This window comes from Oryx dammah, unplaced genomic scaffold (assembly GCF_014754425.2).
Source record: "Oryx dammah isolate SB20612 unplaced genomic scaffold, SCBI_Odam_1.1 HiC_scaffold_10, whole genome shotgun sequence".
Lineage (NCBI taxonomy): Eukaryota > Metazoa > Chordata > Mammalia > Artiodactyla > Bovidae > Oryx > Oryx dammah.
This window is the reverse complement of record NW_024070194.1, coordinates 59,754,375-59,775,073: the sequence shown is the minus strand read 5'-3', so window position 1 is coordinate 59,775,073 and position 20,699 is coordinate 59,754,375. Positions and strand designations below refer to the sequence as shown.

At 38.8% G+C, this 20,699-nt stretch overlaps 1 protein-coding gene across 2 annotated transcripts in view; it reads left to right on the top strand.

Annotated features, from left to right (window-relative positions):
• The window catches only part of SPAG6 (sperm associated antigen 6), a 58,832-nt gene extending 51,518 nt beyond the window's left edge, over positions 1 to 7,314 (top strand). Inside the window, exons 10-11 of one of the 2 annotated variants that reach the window (XM_040248580.1) lie at positions 1,378 to 1,523; positions 6,994 to 7,314. In XM_040248580.1, coding sequence (XP_040104514.1) covers positions 1,378 to 1,523; positions 6,994 to 7,063 — 216 coding nt within the window. In that variant the 3' untranslated portion in view covers positions 7,064 to 7,314. The remainder of the gene's footprint in view (positions 1 to 1,377; positions 1,524 to 6,993) is intronic. The other variant, XM_040248581.1, reaches the window with a different exon arrangement.
• The last annotated feature ends 13,385 nt before the right edge of the window (positions 7,315 to 20,699 follow it).

The window sequence follows — 20,699 nt, the reverse complement described above, 5'->3', positions numbered from 1 at the left end:
TTTCATAGTCTAATCTTTTAGGCTACCAGGAATGAGATATTCTAGTTTTATTGAACTTGCTGTGAAAACAAACACTAACCTGAACTGAGTTCAAAATAAGTCACTTTTAAAGTAAGTCAGTGGGATTTGTGGAAGTTAGCTAAGATAAAAAACAAAAAACAACACAATACCGCATACCACATACTCTTATAAATGTGCCTTTAGGAATATTTGCTTCAGGTTGAATTTTACCTTTGCTTAATCTAAGGATCCAGAGCACTAGAAAAGAGAGAGGAAAGCAAGGCAGAAGATAAAAAGATATTAATTTAAAAGATAGGAGGTAATAAAAACTCTCCAGGCCAAACAAAATATTTAAAGCCTATAGGCATTTCCATTTTTTAGAAACATGCACACTTAGTGTCATCTTTTATTGTCCAGTTGATGTGTATTATCATTCTAATAGCAAAATCCCTTTGTAGTTTTAGTTTTGTTAAATGTCTACATGTTAAGCATTAAGGGATAGACAAAAAATAGTTAAGACCAAGTTCTTTTTCAAAGAACTTTATAATTGAGCTAGGGGACTGGATGAAACAATCAGAAAACACTTTAATGTGCTAGACTTCATGAAAAACTTTAAAAATTTTTAATAGCTTGTGGGATCTTAGTTTCCTGTCAGGGATGGAACCTGTGCCCTCTGCAATGGAAGTACAGAGTCTTAGTAACCCCTGAACCACCAGGGAAGTCCCTGATAGTTAAACTATTATGTGGCAAGTGCACTGAAAGGGGTCTAACAGAATGCTTTGAGAGAAGAAATGTACCCAGCTCAGCCTGGGAAAGAGAGTAGGGGTGTCCCAGAGAAAGTTTCTTAAAGGAAGTTACCCCCAAGTAATGGGAGAAGTGTGTGGAGGGCAGAAGGGATTTCGAAGAGGAGGAAGCAGCATAGGCAAAGCAAAACATGCTTCAGACGCAACCTTTGAGGTTATTGAAACACAATTTAGTGTAGAGGTTGGTATGGAAGGACTTTGGAGAGGTATTTAGGACCTGAGTCACAGAAGACCCTCTGCGCCTTGTTAAGGATCTTGCCTTTAACTTTGGAGAGACCTTGAATGGCTGTAAGCAAAGAACGGCCACTGTTGTATATCATACCTATATGGTTGGATCCCTATTACCCTTGCTTCTGTTCATTGGCTTTATTCCATCTCCACAGCATACCAAGTTGATACATTTCCAAAAAGGCTGCATTTTTCTTGGAATCATTTGCAAATTTAGGCTCATTATGTTCCAGGTATATTAGACATAAATTCTCTTTTTCATTTCCTCATATATTACTGCTTTTCAAGAGTAGAAATCCAGCTTAGTAAAGAAAAGCTGACACTTTTATGTGCTTCACTTTTCAAGGTGCTGCCACATGATAGCAAAGCTCGACGACTTTTTGTAACAAGTGGTGGACTTAAAAAGGTGCAAGAGATAAAAGCAGAACCTGGATCTCTCCTTCAAGAATATATCAACAGCATTAACAACTGTTACCCAGAAGAAATAGTAAGGTAGGAAAAATGGACTTTGGGAAGGTCAATGTTATTCTGTTTTTCTATTCTCAAATTGAGATTTTTATATCCACAGTGTGAAAATGTGGACTTTGAAATAGCACAGAAGACCGAAATATACTTCTGCTTCTCCCTCATCTCTTTTATCCTTCAAATTAAATGATGTTCTGATTGACACATACTTTTCCAAATGAAACTGAAATGTCATTTGAGACATTTCTGTACTAATTTAATACGTGCTTTACTAAAGAGTACCCCAAAACAGAGTTCAAAGTAAATTATCAACTGTTAATAGAAAGTGTTTGATTTTCATAGTTCCCTGCATATTATTTCTCTGCCTTATGCTCACATTCATATCAATGAGACTATTATTACAAATTACAAATTACTGCTATTACAGATAGAAAGGAGATGTTGATGGAATACTCAGTTCAGTTCAGTCACTCAGTCATGTCCTACTCTTTGCAACCCCATGGACTGCAGGATGCCAGGCTTCCCTGTCCTCACCAATTTCTGGAGCTTGCTCAAACTCATGTCCATCGAGTTGGTGATGCCATCCAACCATCCTCTGTCGTCCCCTTCTCCTCCTTTCTTCAATCTTTCCCAGCGTCAGGGTCTTTTCCAATGAGTCAGTTCTTTGCATCAGGTGGCCAAAGTATTGGAGTTTCAGCTTCAACATCAGTCCTTCCAATGAATATTCAGGATTGATTTCCTTAGGATTGACTGGTTGGATCTCCTTGCAGTCCAAGGGACTCTCAAGAGTCTTCTCCAACACCACAGTTCAAAAGCATCAATTCTTCAGCATTCAGTTTTCTTTATGGTCCAACTCTCACATCCATACATGGCTACTGGAAAACCATAGCTTTGACTAGATGGACCTTTGTCAGCAAAGTGATGTCTCTGCTTTTTAATATGCTGTCTAGGTTGGTATTCATAGCTTTTCTTCCAAGCACCTTTTTAATTTCATGGCTGCAGTCACCATCTGCAGTGATTTTGGAGCCCAAGAAAATTAAAGTCTGCCACAGTTTCCATTGTCTCCCTATCTGTTTGCCATGAAGTGATGGGACCGGATGCCATGATCTTCATTTTTTGAATGTTGAGTTTTAAGCCAGCTTTATCACTCTCCTCTTTCACTTTCATCAAGAGGCTCTTTAGTTCCTCTTTGCCTTCTGCTATAAGGGTGGTGTCATCTGCATGTCTGAGGCTATTGATATTTCTCTCAGCAGTCTTGATTACAGCTTGTGCTTCATCCAACCTAGCATTTCACATGATGTACTCTGCATATAAGTTAAATAAGCAGGGTGACAGTATACAGCCTTGACGTACTCCTTTCCCAATTTGGAACCAGTCCATTGTTCTGTGTCTGGTTGTAACTGTTGCTTCTTGACCTGCATACAAATTTCTCAGGAGGCAAGTAAGGTGGTTTGGTATTCCCATCTGTTGAAGAATTTTCCATAGTTTGTTGTGATCCACACAGTCAAAGGCTTTGGTGTAGTCAATAAAGCAGAAGTAGATGTTTTTCTACTCAGCCATAAAAAAGAATGAAATATTGCTGTTTGCAGCAACATGGATGCAACTAGAGATTATCATAATAAGTGAAGTAAATCAGAAAGACAAATACTATAAGATATCACTTATATGTGGAATCTAAAATATGTCACAGATGAACCTATCTATAAAACAGGAATAGACTCACATTCATAGAGTACAGACTTGGGTTGCCAAGAGTGGGGAAAGACTGGGAGGTGGAATTAGTAGACATAAACTATTATATGGGATGTTTAAACAACAAGGTCCTACTGTATAGCACAGGGAAGTATATTCAATGTCCTTTGACAAACCATAATGAAAAAGAATATAAAAAGAAGAACGCCTATATGTATATAACTGAGTCACTTTGCTGTATAGCAGACAGAGGAGCCTGGCAGGCTAAAGTCCGTGGGGTTGCAAAGAGTTGGATACAACTGAGCGACTGGCACTCACACAAGCCTTTGGTGGAGAGACATTCTTTAATGTAGCTCTTTATGTATGCATGTATGTACATGTTTATCCGTGACTACTTGTAAGCACACTGTTGAGAAAACACGGCTCTTCTATCCACAGTAACTTGACAAAATGTTCAAGAAATTAATGTAACATAAATTATGAGTTTTTAAGTCAAGCACCTGAGAAGAGAGAAAGATAATTAACAAAGGATAAAGTAAGTCTTGAAGGTTAGGTTTTATCTGGAGAAAACATCTTAGGAGGTTTAATTATTCCAAGTGCTTTAGAAAATTTTAAATTACACTTGCTAGCTTTTTTTTATCCATTTATTGTATCATATATTTATTGTTGTGATCCACACAAAGACTTTGGTGTAGTCAATAAAGCAGAAGTAGACGCTTTTCTGGAATTCTCTTTTTTGATGATCCAATGTATGTTGGCAATTTGATCTCTGGTCCCTCTGCCTTTTCTAAATCCAGCTTGAATATCTGGAAGTTCTCAGTTCATGTACCATTGAAGCCTGGCTTGGAGAATTTTAAGCATTACTTGGCTGGCATGTGAGATGAGTGCAATTGTGCGGTGGTTTGAACATTCTTTGGCATTTCTTTTTCTTTGGGATTGGAATGAGAACTGACCTTTTCCAGTCCTGTGGCCACTGCTGAGTTTTCCAAATTTGCTGGCATATTGAGTGCAACACATTCACAGCATCATCTTTTAGGATTTGAAATAGCTCTACTGGAATTCCATCACTTCCACTAGCTTTGTTCATAGTGATGCTTCCTAAGGCCCTCATTTGACTTCGCATTCCAGGATGTCTGGCTCCAGGTGAGTGATCACACTATTGTGGTTATCTGGGTTGTTAAGATCTTTTTTGTATAGTTCTTTTGTGTATTCTTGCCACCTCTTCTTAATTATCTTCTGCTTCTGTTAGGTCCATACCATTTCTGTCCTTTATTAGGCCCATCTTTGCATGAAATGTTCCCTTGGTATCTCTAGTTTTTTTTGAAGAAATCTCTAGTCTTTCCCATTCTATCGTTTCCCTCTATTTCTTTGCATTGATCACTTAGGAAGGTTTTTGTGTTTCTCCTTGCTATTCTTTGGAAGTCTGCATTCAGATGGTTATATCTTTCCTTTTCTCCTTTGCCTTTAGCTTCTCTTCTTTTCTCAGCAATTTGTAAGGCCTCCTCAGACAACCATTTTGCCTTTTTGCATTTCTTTTTCTTGGGGATGCTTTTGATCACCACCTCCTGTACAATGTCATGAATCTCTGTACATAGTTCTTCAGGCACTCTGCCTATCAGATCTAATTCCCTGAATCTATTTGTCACTTCCACTGTATAATCATAAGGGGTTTGATTTAGGTCATACCTGAATGGTCCAGTGGTTTTTCCTACTTTCTTCAATTTAAGTCTGAATTTGGCAATAAGGAGTTTATGATCTGAGCCACAGTCAGCTCCCGGTCTTGTTTTTGCTGACTGTATAGAGCTTCTTCATCTTTGGCTGCAAAGAATATAATCAATCTGATTTCAGTATTAACCATCTGGTGTCATTCATGGGTAGAGTCATCTCTTGTGTTGTTGGAAGAGGGTGTTTCGTATGACCAGCGTGTTCTCTTGGCAAAAGTCTATTAACCTTTGCCCTGCTTCATTTTGTACTCCAAGGCCAAACTTGCCTGTTACTCCAAGTATTTCTTGACCTACTTACTTTTGTATTCCAGTTTCCTATGATGAAAATGACATCTTTTTTGGTGTTAGTTCTAGAAGGTCTTGTAGGTCATCATAGAACTCTTTGACTTCAGCTTCTTGGCATTAGTGGTTGGAGCATAGACTTGGATTACTGTGATATTGAATGGTTTGCCTTGGAAAGGAACAGAGATCGTTCTGTCATTTTGAAGACTGCACTCAAGTACTGCATTTTGGACTCTTTTGTTGACTATGAGGGCTACTCCATTTCATCTAAGGGTTTCTTGCCCGCAGTAGTAGATATAAGGGTCATCTGAATTAAATTCACCCATTCTGGTCCATTTTAGTTCACTGTTTCCTAAAATAGCCATCTCCTCTTTGACCATTTCCAATTTACCTTGATTCATGGACCTAACTTTCCAGTTCCTATGCAGTATTGTTCCTTACAGCATTGAACTTTACTTCCACCACCAGTCACATCCACAACTGGATGTTGTTTTTGCTTTGGCTCCATCTCTTCTTCTTTCTGGAGTTACTTCACCACTCTTCTCCAGTAGCATATTGGGTACCTACTGACCTGAGGAGTTCATCTTTTTCAATGTCATATCTTTTTGCCTTTTCATACTGTTCATGGGGTTCTCAAGACAAGAATAGTGAAGTGCTTTGCCATTCCCTTCTCTAGTAGACCGCGTTTTGTCAGAACTCTCCACCATGACCTGTCTGTCTTGGGTGACCCTACATGGCATGGCTCATAGTTTCATTGAGTTAGACAAGGCTGTGATCCATGTGCCTCCTGAGAAATCTGTATGCAGGTCAAGGAGCAACAGTTAGAGCTGTACATAGAACAACAGACTGATTTCAAATTGGGAAAGGAGTACATCAAGGCTGTACATTGTCACCCTGCTTATTAACTTATATACAGAGTACATCATGCGAAATGCTGGGCTGGATGAAGCACAAGCTGTAATCAAGACTGCTGAGAGAAATATCAATAAGCTCAGACATGCAGATGACACCACCTTTATAGCAGAAGGCAAAGAGGAGCTAAAGAGCCTCTTGATGAAAGTGAAAGAGGAGAGTGATAAAGCTGGCTTAAAACTCAACATTCAAAAAATGAAGATCATGGCATCCGGTCCCATCATTTCATGGCAAAAAGATGGGGAGACAATGGAAACTGTGGCAGACTTTAATTTTCTTGGGCTCCAAAATCACTGCAGATGGTGACTGCAGCCATGAAATTAAAAAGGTGCTTGGAAGAAAAAGCTATGAATACCAACCTAGACAGCATATTAAAAAGCAGAGACATCACTTTGCTGACAAAGGTCCATCTAGTCAAAGCTATGGTTTTCCAAGTGGTCATGTATGGATGTAAGAGTTGGACCATAAAGAAAACTGAATGCTGAAGAATTGATGCTTTTGAACTGTGGTGTTGGAGAAGACTCTTGAGAATCCCTTGGACTGCAAGGAGATGAAACTAGTCAGCCGTAAGGAAATCAATCTGAATATTCATTGGAAGGACTGATGCTGAAGATCCAATACTTTGGCTACTTTGAAAATACCCTTTCTTTGCCATTGCACTGATACTTCTTAAATGTTTTGCTGTGTTTCTGGTACAGTCTTGTGAACTGGTGCTCTTCCTTGATCGTTTCTAACCTCATACACAAAGCATTCCTGCAGTATAATTGGTTGGTGTATTAGAGATTTCATTCAAAGAATTATTTCAGATAAGTATCTTACATTGAATCTTTTGTGCCTACTGTGCTAAATCTTTTCACAAAGATCTAATAGAAAATTTTCTTTTTCAGGTATTATTCCCCTGGATATTCAGAAACACTTCTGCAGAGAGTGGACAGCTATCAACCACTTACTAACTGAGCAAAGTTACATTTTTATGCTCAAATTGACAGCAGAGTATTTGTGAATGATATTTGTTAAAGCTCTTAAGTATTTGAGCTAAATACATACTAATTTAGTCAATGTGAAATACTTTTGGATAATATTTCTAAATTTATGTTAACACTTTAAAAAACTAGTGGTTTGAATGTATGAGGAACTAGTCATGATCCTTTGCATAGGATCTGTTGGAAAGGCAAATTTAAAAAAACAATAAAGGGTCTTCACAGATTTGTTATTGTTCCATTAAAGACCACACATGCACACACTTCTAACTAGATATACACAAAAGATAGTGTTCAGAAACTCTTAATTAATTTGCCAATTCCTCATGGGCACAGGCAAGGAAGACTGGCCGTGGAAAGTCTAAAGATATCCAAGGGAAGTAGTTGCTAGAGGACACAGATGACAAAGTGCAAGGCATTTGAAGATGCAGGTGCTAGTTACACAAATGCATTGTCTGAACACATGAACTCTATGGGTAACCTGGCAGGTTTTCCTAAGAATTTAGGAAGTTTCCTCTTCCTCCTAAGTTTTCTACCTCTCATCTTACTCTTCCCTAAACTGTTCCTTACCTTTCCTGGGGCAGGACAGGGTAGAAGTCAATATTAAGCATTATACTATTGCAGACTTCCCTCTCATTTTCATTGAAAGGTTTCTTCTTAGTCTAGGCCTGCGATTGAAGCAAGCAAGTAAAGTGGGTCCTCAGTATTCCCTTGTCCTAGTTTCACATTCCCAAGTTTCAAAAGTCAGATTTTCAGGGATTTAAGGAAAAATTTGAAAAGGATACCATTCGACTCAAACTTTACATGCATTTTCACAAATGGAGCTGAAAGGAAGATAAGAGGGAGTTGTGATAAAACTTTAAATAAAAAAAAGCATTAGTATTAAACGCTGGGCTGGAAGAAGCACAAGCTGGAATCAAGATTGCCGGGAGAAATATAATAACCTCAGATATGCAGATGACACCACCCTTATGGCAGAAAGTGAAGAGGAACTAAAAAGCCTCTTGATGAAAGTAAAAGAGGAGAGTGAAAAAGTTGGCTTAAAGCTCAACATTCAGAAAACTAAGATCATGGCATCTGGTCCCATCACTTCATGGCAAATAGATGGGGCAACAGTGGAAACAGTGTCAGACTTTATTTTTTGGGCTCCAAAATCACTGCAGATGGTGATTGCAGCCATGAAATTAAAAAATGCTTACTCCTTGCAAGGAAAGTTATGACCAACCTAGATAGCATATTAAAAAGCAGAGATATTACTTTGCCAACAAATGTCCATCTAGTCAAGGCTATGGTTTTTCCAGTGGTCATGTATGGATGTGAGAGTTGGACTGTAAAGAAAGCTGAGCTCCGGAAGAATTGATGCTTTTGAACAGTGGTGTTGGAGAAGACTCTTGAGAGTCCCTTGGACTGCAAGGAGATCCAACCAATCCATCCTAAAGGAGATCAGTCCTGGGTGTTCACTGGAAGGACTGATGCTGAGGCTGAAACTCCAATACTTAGGCCACCTCATGCGAAATATTGACTCATTGGAAAAGACCCTGATGCTGGGAGGGATTGTGGACAGGAGAAGGGGACGACAGAGGATAAGATGGATGGCATCACCGACTTGGTGCACATGAGTTTGAGTAAACTCTGGAAGTTGGTGATGGACAGGAGGCCTGGCATGCTGTGATTCATGGAGTCGCAAAGAGTCGGATATGACTGAGTGACTGAACTGAACTGATTGTCCTTTTTATTTTTCCTGAGTGGTGTTTCTAACCTTGGGGAATATATGATTGGATTCAGGAGTCTTGGTTGGTTGGCATGTGTGTCTTTTTTTTCTTAATTTAAAGGGACATACCTGACAGTGATCTACCCTGGAGGCCTGAATAGCAAGTAAGTGATAACCAGAGAGCCCCTTGGACATAGTTTCCAATCAGGTTAGCCTTCAGGTTTCCTAATTGGACTCCTTTTTTCCCTCTCAAAAGAAACCTATCCATTTATTTTTGATATTTTCTAGATTAATCTCTGTCATCATTTTCCAATAATATGTAGCTTTGTTGTATCTTTTAACATTTCTTCATACCCAAGACAATCCCATTTCTTTTTGCCTTGTATCAGTCTAGCAAATGTTATGGGAATGGTGAAATTCTCATTATGTATTTCTTGCTATTATATTTTATGTTTGAAAAATTTCACTTCTTACATCATTTCATACTTACCAAATAGTTTTAAACTAAGGAAAACAAAACACTTAATGGAGTTTGAATGGGTGCTTCAGGGTAATCATATGCAATTTGGAAAATGTATGCTATGAAATGTTTCTTGGCTTAAAGCAAAATGAAGCTTTCTTTATTCTTTGAAAAGTCTATTAAGAGATTAAAATTTTTTTTTCTATTTATACTAGAAGAAAAATAGCATTTGTCCTCTATTCTTTGTTATTTTCACCCCTGGTTTGAATTTTGTCAATTCCAATCCTCTGGCCTGAGCAAACCCTGTCTTACTATTTCCCGTCCTTGGCCCCTGAAGTTTATTTGAAATTTGCCTGTCCTTAGGATATCTCATTTAACTTAGACGAACAGCAATTTATTTGTAGGGCTTCGGGAACAGAGTGTTTGAATCTTACTATTGATTGAACTTTATTCATTCAGTCACCTGTTGCAGAAATAGGTGCATACGTATCAGTGATGCCTGAAAGGAGATTAACATTTGGGTTCTAGTCATGTCTGTCAATTAGTAAGACTGATAATACTTGTTCAGCTGACTCATAAGATGCTTATGAAGATAGCTTGCATTGATGCATAAAACAATTTTGTCAACTATTCCATTCTTTACAAACCAATATGTGATTTATGGACAATCTGTCAGTCAATGAGTATACTTTTTGGCCAGCAATTGGGCACACCAGGCTCCACACTCTTAGATAAGTGGAGTTAAATCAGATGATTTATGATAAAGAAAAGCTAAATTTCCTGCCCTCATGGAGTTTTCTAATATAAACACATTTGCCCAGACACGGGGATTAAAATAGATAGAAGACACTGAACACCAAACAGGCATATTTCATGCAGTATGTAAAAACAAATGACAACCTCATATTTACAACAGGAGGTTGATCTGTTTTTCTGACCTTTCCTCTCAAACTCTCCCCTTAAATACAGGATTAAAGATTTGCTTGTTTCTAAACTTGATTTGAGGTCCTGCTTAACATAAACTCTGACCTTAAATTCCTGGGTAAGGCCATCTCCAATTCAAGATGTCAAGTTTAGAAACTAACCTTGAAAGAATGAAGGATTTTTCTGTTGTATTTTCAGGTCTCCAACTCTTTCCTTAAATTCATAAACCCTGACCTTAAATTCCTGGGTAAGGCCAACTCCAGTCTAAGATGTCAAATTTAGAAACTGACCTTGAAAGCATGAAAGATTTGTTGTGTTTTCCAGTCATCTAACTTTGATTAAGTTAGGTGCTAGCAAATGGTGAGGTTTGTGTATACTATGTTTTATTTTGCTACAAAGTTCACTGTGTAGAAAAAATAGATTTGTAGCTCTTCTATTTCAGAGATTAAAAGGATTAAATAACTGTCTTAATTATAACTATTGCATTTACCCATTGGTTAAGGCATTTTGGACTTTTTTTAAGGATCAAACTGGCTTTAGTTTAATTATTTTTTTAATTGTATAGTTGATTTGCAATGTTATAATAGCTTCAGGTGTACAACACGGTGATTCAATAATTTATACTGCATTTAAAGTTATTATAAAATACTAGCTGTATTCCCTGTGCTGTTTAATGTATCCTTTTATACATAGTAATTTGTGCCTCTTAATTCCCTACTCCTAACTTGCCCTTTCCCCTTTCCCTCTTCCCACTGGTAACCATGGTATCTGTGTCTGTTTCTGTTTTATCATATTCATTTTTGTATTTTTTATATTCCACATACAAGTGAGATCATACAGTATTTGTCTTTGTCTGACTTAGTTCATGTAGCATAATTCCTTCCCAAATCCATCCATGTTGTTACATCAACTATTAGTTTCTTTTACCTTGTTTTGTCACTGACAACTGTAAGGAGAGAAGAGGAGGAATTTGGATCATTAATTTGTAGCGTGTCTTACTGACAATTAAATACAGTGGTTTGTCCTGTTTTCTGAAGGTTATTTAATTAAATTCATGACCTAGGAAGCTAACTAGCCCCACATCTAAAATAATTGCTTCTCTGTTGGTGAGATGTAAAGCCAGGATTGATTTTCTCCTGGCTGATAGCTCTCCTTTCTGAGTCATGAATGTCATCTCCACTCTCCTCCCCACATAATTTGATCTCTGTATTTGATCACTATTTAGTATACACTTCACTAAACAGATGTCTGAGTAATTAAAATCCCACATGGGCACACTCATCAGTGAGCTACATCTATTTAACAGTCAGCCGAGAACCTTCTCACCCTCAGCTCTTCTCTCATCCTGGTGTCATCTGTCACTGGCCTTTAGCAGGCTTTAAATATTAGAGTTCAAACCTGGCTATGTTTGTTTTCCTGTATTCATAGAATCTCTCCTTTCATTCTCAGCTTGCATTTTCCCCACAAGTCCCTGATCTCTTTCTCCTTCAACTCACCTGGAATTTATGTCCAGTTTTCTACCAGCATTCAAATTCTCATTGGATGAGTCATCCTATATTTCATTCATGCCAGCACCAGAAAAAAAAAATCAGAACCATGGATTAAGAATGCTTTTTATTTTTTTCCCCTGAGGCATAGCCAAATATTTCAGGCTGAACAACCCCCCATTTTTTTTTTTTTTACACTATTTGAGATCAAATCCAGGAAACCTGTTTGGAGGCTACAGGTCACTGAAGGATTTTGATGGCCAAGAATTATAGGAGAGAATGTGGGTTTGGAGCAGAAAAGGGAAGCTAGGAAGGACTTACTACATGAAATTTACTCACTTTTGAGAGAGAATTTAGATAGAACTTTATTGATAAAAATGTTTATACTCAGGCAATATTCTTATGATAAATCTTACAATACTGATATAACATTACATACAACTTGAGGTCAATGCTATAATTTACAGAGGTAAAGGAATTCTCTTTGCAGTTGATGCACATTGATTTTAGTAAAATTTTGAAATGAGTATAGAATATATATTTTCTGATACCTATCATTTGAGACGAACAAAATCAGATAAATGAGTGGACAACAGTCATACAGCAAAATAATTCTTTATTTTCCTACTTTAAAATAGAATTCCAGTGCATTTAACATGGATCATTTTTATAGACATAAGTTTATCAGAACATGGGTGACTCTTGTGAGGTTCCCTTGTATTCATGACACGGGAATTTTTAAGGTGATCGAAAAACAAGCAACAGGTTCAGAGGTTAATTAATACAATTTTAGTTCTATGACAGCAAATTCTGAAAGTATTTGTATAAACCTTATTACCACGATTGTATTTTAATACTATATGAAACTCCTATTTTGCTTGGAGCTTCTTGTTGGTTGTTTGGACATAACTCCTAGCCTTGCTGTCTAAACAAAGGCCAGGTAAATAAACAGAGACATAAATTAATAACAGGATTCTTGGACAAATAGTGACATGGACCAGGAGCTAGTATTTCAGGAAGGTAAACGAGTTCAACATGATGAGAATGCTTGTGGGCATGATTTCTTTCACCATTTATCATCCAGCATCACTACAGGCCCAGTGGCTCCTGAGCTAGAACAATTTTCATTCTTCCAGTGCTCAGGGTAACATCCCCTTGCCTGTTCCCCAGCTCCCTTCCCCTCCATGCAGCATGTGTTTCATCTTTTTAAAGTTCAGGGCACTTTTTTTCTCTTATCCAAGCTTTGTAAGTCTTGTTTTCCCTCCAGTCATTCCTTATCACAGGTCCATCCATGCTCTGCTGTCAGTTTTTTTCAGATCATTAAAAAAAAAAAAGGAAAAGATGACTTAACTCCAGTAACCCATTTCTGGCTCCCCACTGCCTTAGTTTAAATCAGGGAGAATCTTTCCTGACCTTCTTACCATGTTGTGAGGGTCAGATGTGCTCTGTGGATACAAGGGCTTTATACATGTTTACTTGTGGCCGAGGGACTTGGGCCCCAGCCCCACCTGGCTGACTGAGATACAGTTTCAGCCACTCCCTTGCTGTGTGAGCTTTAACAAGCTGCTTACCTCTTCTGTGCCTCAGTTTCCTAAGTGGAAAATGGAAATCATAAAGGTACGTAAGTCCTGGGGTTGTTTGCTGATGGTTACATGAGACAATTCATGCGTATTATGAAGTCAGTACATGCTCAAAACAGTCTCTGTTTTGAGCCCCCAGCAGGTGTTAGCACAAGTGCAGACATCTGTGAACTTCCTCCCAGCCTCCCCTCTTCAGTGGGGCCTCTGGGACCTGTCCTTGTTCAGGCACTGCCGAAAGCTGGGCTATATCCCTTGGGTGTGGTCTGTGAGCTAAAGATGGGGCAGGATGTAAGAATCCTGGCTAAGCACACACCTTTGTGAATCGACAGGCCTCTCTTTCTCCAAATTGTGTTCACTGGGCAGAGCTTCTCCTCTAATGATATGTTTATGTTGATACTTCAGTTTGCTGCCTTTTTGTACTTAAAGCCACAGAGATACATCTTTCCTAACCTGGAAAATGGGGATAGTAAGAATATCTACCCCTGGATTTGCAATGAGAGAAGTCAAGTGAACCCTGTAGGAGACAGGGAAGTACAGTATTCTAGGGTTTGCTTTTGAAAAAGAACTGGAAAAAAAAAATTATCATGTAATTCAAATATCATCACTTTGTACACATGAAGTAAGGTGGAAACAAATCAGAATATATCAAAAGCAAAACCTTGCATTCTAAAAATGGGACAAATGATTCTTCCAAATGAACTCTCTTCTTCAAAGTGGTTTCCTCTGAATTCATAAGACATAACCCATAATACAAGGATGCTGTTTTTGCCCGAAAGGTGTTGGGATTTCTTTGAAAAGGCTTTTAAGAACCCTGGTGCAAATACTAACTCTACATTTTATATTTATGACAAATATCTTTCTACTTCTCAACTTTTTATTTATTGTCATTTTTGACTTGTTGTTGTTCAGTCACTAAGTCATGCCTGACGCTTTGTGACCCCATGGACCCCATGGGCTGCAGCACACCAGGCTCCTCTGTCCTCCACTGTCTCTCAGAGTTTGCTCAAATTCATGTCCATTTAGTGATACTATCTAACCATCTCATCCAAAAATGTCCCTCTCATTTTTGACATACAGATGTTCTAAATATTTATGCAGATATATCTATGTATCTTCCGTTATTTTGCATTTTTCCCACTCAAAATTCCTTATTTAAGGGACTCATTTATATTTTCTTTTAATATTTCATGTTTGCCTCTTTAATCCACTTGGGATGTATTTCAGTAAATTGTATGAAGTGAGCATCTAATGGACCAAATTATTGGCCAGTTTTGAATAATCTATGTCCTCCTCATTGGTGATGCTTCATTTATGGACATATTAAATTTTCTTTTAGGACTTTTTCTGAAACATTCATCTATTTGTCAAGCTTTTCTCAGTCGTTCAAAATCACTGTAATTACTTTGGCTTTATAATTTGCATTAACATCTGGTACAGTGAATCTCCTATTATTATTCTTTCTTTGCAAAAGTATTCTGGCTTTGATTCTGTTTTTTCTTCCAAACAGCAATTTTTATTTCATTAAAAAACAATCTTACTGGAATTTGGTTAAAGTCACAAATAAAGGAATAGATACATTTACCTAGAAGCATATCAGATTTCTCAGTCTATTTACATCTTTTGCTTTCATGCTTGTTTCTTTCTTTCTTTGCATCAATCCCTTCCAGGTGTTGCCGATATATTTATATGTTAATAGAATCTTTTAAAAATATATATTTCCCAACAGGTTATTACTGGATCTGGAAAGGTTACTGGTTTTTAATAGTCATTTTAAATAGCTTTTTAATCATGTCTCTTGAGTTTTCTAGGCAAAACATCCGCAAGTAAAGGTAAATTTTCTTCTGCCTTCAATATTTTACCTGTTATTTGTTTCTTGTCAGAATTATTTAGGCATAATTTTAAAGGATAGAGTTGATAGTGAGCATGTTTATACCTGATTTTAAGGAGAATGCCTCTCCTGTCATATCACTGGTTATGGAAATTTGAAAAAACACACCAAAGAAGATTGAATAGTAAAAAGAACTCTCATTGCCCATTACCTAGCTTCAACAATCATCAATATTTTGGCAAATATTTAAGATTATAAATTAATCCAGACTTTTTAGATGCTAATTTGAAAATATCTATTGAGAAATGTATCCAGCAATTACATTGCTAGGCATTAATCCTAGTACACCAGTACCAATAGGCAAAGATACGCAAGGATGCTAATGTAACTGTATAGAATTGCAGAAAACTAGAAAATATTTCCCAATAGGTGAATGAAAAATAATGGCACATTCATATATGTAAACTGTTCTATAATTCATGTATATTCAAATAATAAACTATGAAAAAATTTTGCACATCTATGTGCTGATATGGGAGGATGTCCAAGATACCATATACAATGAAAAAATCAAGTGCTGAATAATCTGTATTCTATTAATATTTTTTTTCAAAAGGCAGTAGTCACATACTTAAAAAACATTTTTTTTTTTTGGCTATCTTATGCAGCATGTGGGATCTTAGTTCCCTACTGCTGCTGCTAAGTCACTTCAGTCGTGTTCGACTCTGTGCGACCACAGAGATGGCAGCCCACCAGGCTCCCCCATCCCTGGGATTCTCCAGGCAGGAACACTGGAGTGGGTTGCCATTTCCTTCTCCAATGCATGAAAGTGAAAAGTGAAAGTGAAGTTGTGTCTGACTGTTCGAAACCCCATGGACTGCAGCCTACCAGGCTCCCCCGTCCATGGGATTTTCCAGGCAAGAGTACTGGAGTGGGGTGCCAACTTGCTTCTCCTGTATTGAAAGCTTGGAGGCTTAACCACTGGACTGGCAGGGAAGTCTTAGTCATATGCTTTTATGTGCGTGGGAAATTTCGGGAAAGATATGTAAGAAACAGTTAATGGAGGTTATGTCTGAGAAGGAGAACAAGGAGTGATGATGGGAGGTTGAGGAATTACTATACAGTTTATCCTCTTCCTTACAGTTTGGCTGTGACTGTCCTACCATTAACGTTATTATTTTTATGTTTAGTCACTAAGTTGCGGCTGACTCTTTTGCTATCCCATGGACTAGCCTGCCAGGTTCTTCTGTCCATGAAATATTCCAAGCAAGAATACTGGAATGGGTTGCCATTTCCTTCTGCAGGGGATCTTCCAAACCCAGGGATGGAACCTGCGTCTCCTGCACTGGCAGGCGGGTTCTTTACCACTGAGCCACCTGAGAAGCCCCATTATTTTTATAAGACCTTATTAAAGATATGATGTTGGCTATTGGTTTAATATTTACTAAGAGATTTCTAAAAATTTAGTTGTTTTAATGAGGTGTAGGTGTTAGATTTTTATCATCTATTGAGATAAGGTTTTGTCTTATATGGCCTAAATGTATGATTTGTTATTTCAAATATTTTCCTATTACTAAAATATTCTGGCATTTCTAGGATAAAATCTTCCTGATCTCATTAAAAATTAATTGTTTCATTGAAAATAACTTGCTGATATTTCTGGGGGGAAATCTGGCATTTGATTTCTTATGTGAGTTTATATTTTTGACTATTCTTTTTATACTCTTGATAGGTTTTATAGTTATATTTGCTTCATAAAATGAATTACATTTTTATATATTTATTCAGAAAGGGAATTATATCTTTCAAAATTTGCAAGAATTTGCTTATAAAATCTCTAAGATGAGCCTTTTTTGACTTCTCTGGTTTTGATCTACTTTTTCAAACTTACAGATAAAATTTGGGTGACATATATTTTTTCTGAAAAAAGTATTGGAATATAGCTAATATAGCTAACTATATACATAGCATTCTCAGATAATTTTTTTAAAAAACTCAAACTTCTCCGTATCTATTGTCTCTGTTCCCCTTTATAATTTTATTTATATTTTATTTAATTAGAGTTGCCAGATATTTCTCTTTCTTCCTAGTTTTTCCAAATATTTACTTTTGGAATTGATCAATAATTGTGGTTTGTTTTCTCATTCATTAATTTCTGCTTCAATCTTTCCTTAATTCTTTTCTGAGAGTTTTTTTTTTTTTTAAGTATTACATCACTTATTTTTATTCTTTCACATTCATTGTTCTCCTGGTAATCAATGTTCCTAAACTTGGTCTGGTTTCAAATGACTCTGGGGTATTTCTAAAAATTAAATACACTCTCAAAAGAGAAAGATTTGCTATTCCTAATGATGTCCTTTAAAAGAATGTGACTCAGTGTCTTATAGAACTCTAAAGAATTCTAAAAATGTTTAGTGACAAGTGCAGCAAGCTTATGACCTATTCTGAGAGGGCCAAAATCTATAAAACCTATACATTTTCTAGAATGTTATCTGCCTTCATGTATTTGAAAAGAATCAAGGGCTAGGAGTTAAAGAAAGAGAAAGTCTCACATTTGCCTAATGGGATGTCCTCTAATATCACATGTCTATAAATCAAGATATTTTAAAATGCTTTTTCTTATGTGAAAATGCATTTAAATACATTTTGAACACAGCCTGGCTTCATGATTGCTTGTGATTGAAATTAACCCTAGATAAAACATTTTTCAAAGGCAAAGATGAAAAATTGTTCATTTGATAGGATGACAAAGTTTTCCCTGCAAAAATCAATGATACAGATAAGAGAGAACATGTTTTTAAAAATTTTTACATGCTATGAAACACCAGATTATACACAATAAAAATGTCTTTAGTAAAAAAAAAAAAATTGCTGATAGAAAGGTAGATTTGCAGGTGTGACCTTTGCCATCATATGTAGATCATCATCAGATCCACATGTTTGTAGAATTATGTAACAGTGTTTAAGTGGCCAGGAAAGGGAGGATTTTGTGGTCAAGAAAGTGGAAATGTCCTATTTAACATTTGACCCTGGCCAGTCTCATCTCAAATTACTGTTGCTCAAGTTACAGATGGTTAGCAAGCCAAGTGGGAGGGAAGAGAAAGGGCTGACAAACCTACAGTTAACAGGAGGCCACAAAGCCAGTGGCCTCAAGTCTTCCATATTTAAAGCAGTGCAAAGAAAAAAATTGTCTTGCACAGCATTCTGGACCAGAAGATGTTGCTGTAAATGGGTTTAACATATCCTTCCCTAATAATTAGGTTTTAGGAAAGACAGAACATAGTTTTATGAATGAACTGAAAAACATAATTAGACCACCCTTCCCAACTGACAGCTTTATGATAATGATTGAAAAGCAGTTTTTTCCTTTTGCACTTATTTGCATCTCAAGTTTTTAAGCTTCCAAATGTTTAAAACATACAAGTGCCTGTGCTCTAGGAATTTACTCGAGAGAAAACACCACTAGGAACTAGTAAGTGGAAAAAAAATTTTTTTAAATCTCTACTAACACAAAAGCAAGTATACATAAATTTATGTATTTAGTATTGGTTTCAACCGATTGCCTTGTAAAGCAGTTCAGGGCTAACAGGAGAGTACGCCAGAGTCAAAAATAATCCTAATGTTGTTTGCTATAATGGCTGTGAAAATTTCAGTCAAGTACAGACTGAAAGCCCAAAGGATGCTAAAGGATTATCTAGAAAGCAGAGCCTCAAGCCAAGTTTAAGTGCTAAGATTTTATTAGGAGATACGACCCCAGGGCATCAAGGGTGAGGGGAAAGGCAATGAAAAGTAATGCTTCACTAAGCTGAAAACAACTTGAGGAGAAAGTGCAGCTTCCAGACAGCCACACTGGGACCTGTTGCCTATGGAGAAAACAGGAGAGGTACTTATTTCTTGCTGTCTGCCCTCTGTTGTAAGTTTGTCTCACAGGGCTCCAACGCCTCACTTTTCTGAGTATGTCCCTGACCCTCCAGGCAATTGCCAGAGACAAAAATAGGCTGAACCTCTATTTTTTTTTCGCCGAGTCTGGGGCTGGTGGGAGGAGCCAGGGCCCCTCTGCACTAAGCTAGAGGCTAAGATGAGAGAGGGGGTGCAACTGAGCAGACCGGGGAGGTGCACAAGCTGGGTCTGGCACAGCGCATCCTTTTAGGATCTGAGATATTCCTAGTGCTGGTGTTCACTGATTCTAAGGGTAGGAGGAGCCACTCAATTCAGAGATCGCACAGATAGCGCTCAGATTGTGTAAATGTAATTATTTTCCATCAAACTGTCTCATGTTCCTCACTACGCTTACCCACTGCTTTAACTCTTCCCCTCCCAAGAGTTTTTGAGGTGTAATTTAAATCGGATTCTTTACCGTCTGAGCCACTAGGGAAGCCCAAGAATACTGGAGTGGGTAGCCTATCCCTCCTCCGGGACATCTTCCCGACCCCAAAATCGAACGGGGGTCTCCTGAATCGCAGGCGGATTCTTTACCAGCTGAGCTACCAGGGAAGCCCAATTTGAATATAACAAAACCCTCCCGTTTGAAGACTAGAAAGCCTTAGATTTTGGCAACTGCACACATCCTGTAACATCCAGTCCTATCAAGGCGTGGAATCGGACCATCGCCCCCAAAGTTCCCTCCTGTTCCCCTGCCTCCCATCCTCTCGCCTCTTTCATCCCTCTCCAGGCAACGGAGCTTTCCACACCAGTTTTGCTTCTTCTATAATTTCAGATAAACGCAATCCTTGTTGCTGCCCGTATTGATAACTAGATGCATTTTTACGCTTCGCTGTTTCGGAGAACTTCCTCTGTGTGCTAAACGTCGGGCACTTTACCTGCTTTCGCCGTTTGGAACCCTCACAACTACCCTGCTTTACAGCAGAGTAACCCGAAGCTAAGGGGGCCCGGCTGGGGAGCTTGGGAAGGAGGCGCGGGGCCGACACCGGCTAGGCAGATTATTACGCTTGTCCCAGTCGGGAGCCCGATCTGCGGCACCTGCGGCTGGAGAGGGGAACAGTGGGTCTGGCCGTGTACAACCGCGGGCCAGACAAATGCCCCGGGGCGGAGGCCTTGCCGGGCCGCCCGCGAGGCCGGAGCCATGGAGAGTACTCCATCGTACCGTACCCCGCCGCCGGCCTCCAGGGCTGCCTGCTCTGGCCACGAGTAGGGGCGGGGCCGCGGACTGGCGGCGCGCAAGGGCGCGGAGGAGCCGCGTTTCCGCGGGCGCGTCACGTTGCCGGGCGTTTCACCGCTCGCCGTTTCCCTCCGCGCGGACGGCGCTACTTCCCGCGGGGCCCGAGGACCCCAGTTGTCGGTGAGGGGAGCGTGCAATTGGCTGCGGCGGCGTTGCCGCTACAGAGGAACTAGCGAGAAGAGTGGGGCCAAGTCGTTTTCACCTTCTCCGCGGCCGCCTCTCTGTGGTAGTCCGCGGAGGCCTGATTTGATGGACCCGGTGGAAACAAAGATGCCGGTGCTGTGCCCTCCGGCTAGGCGCGGCCTGGTCGCAGCTGTTGTCTGGCTGCCTGACGGGAAGCAGCAGCTCTATTTTTCTTCTGCAGAACTTGGTGCTTCGCGGCTGCGGAGGGACTGACGAGGAGCCTTTGTCTGCGGGAGAAGAGCTGTGGCGAAGCGGCTCTTC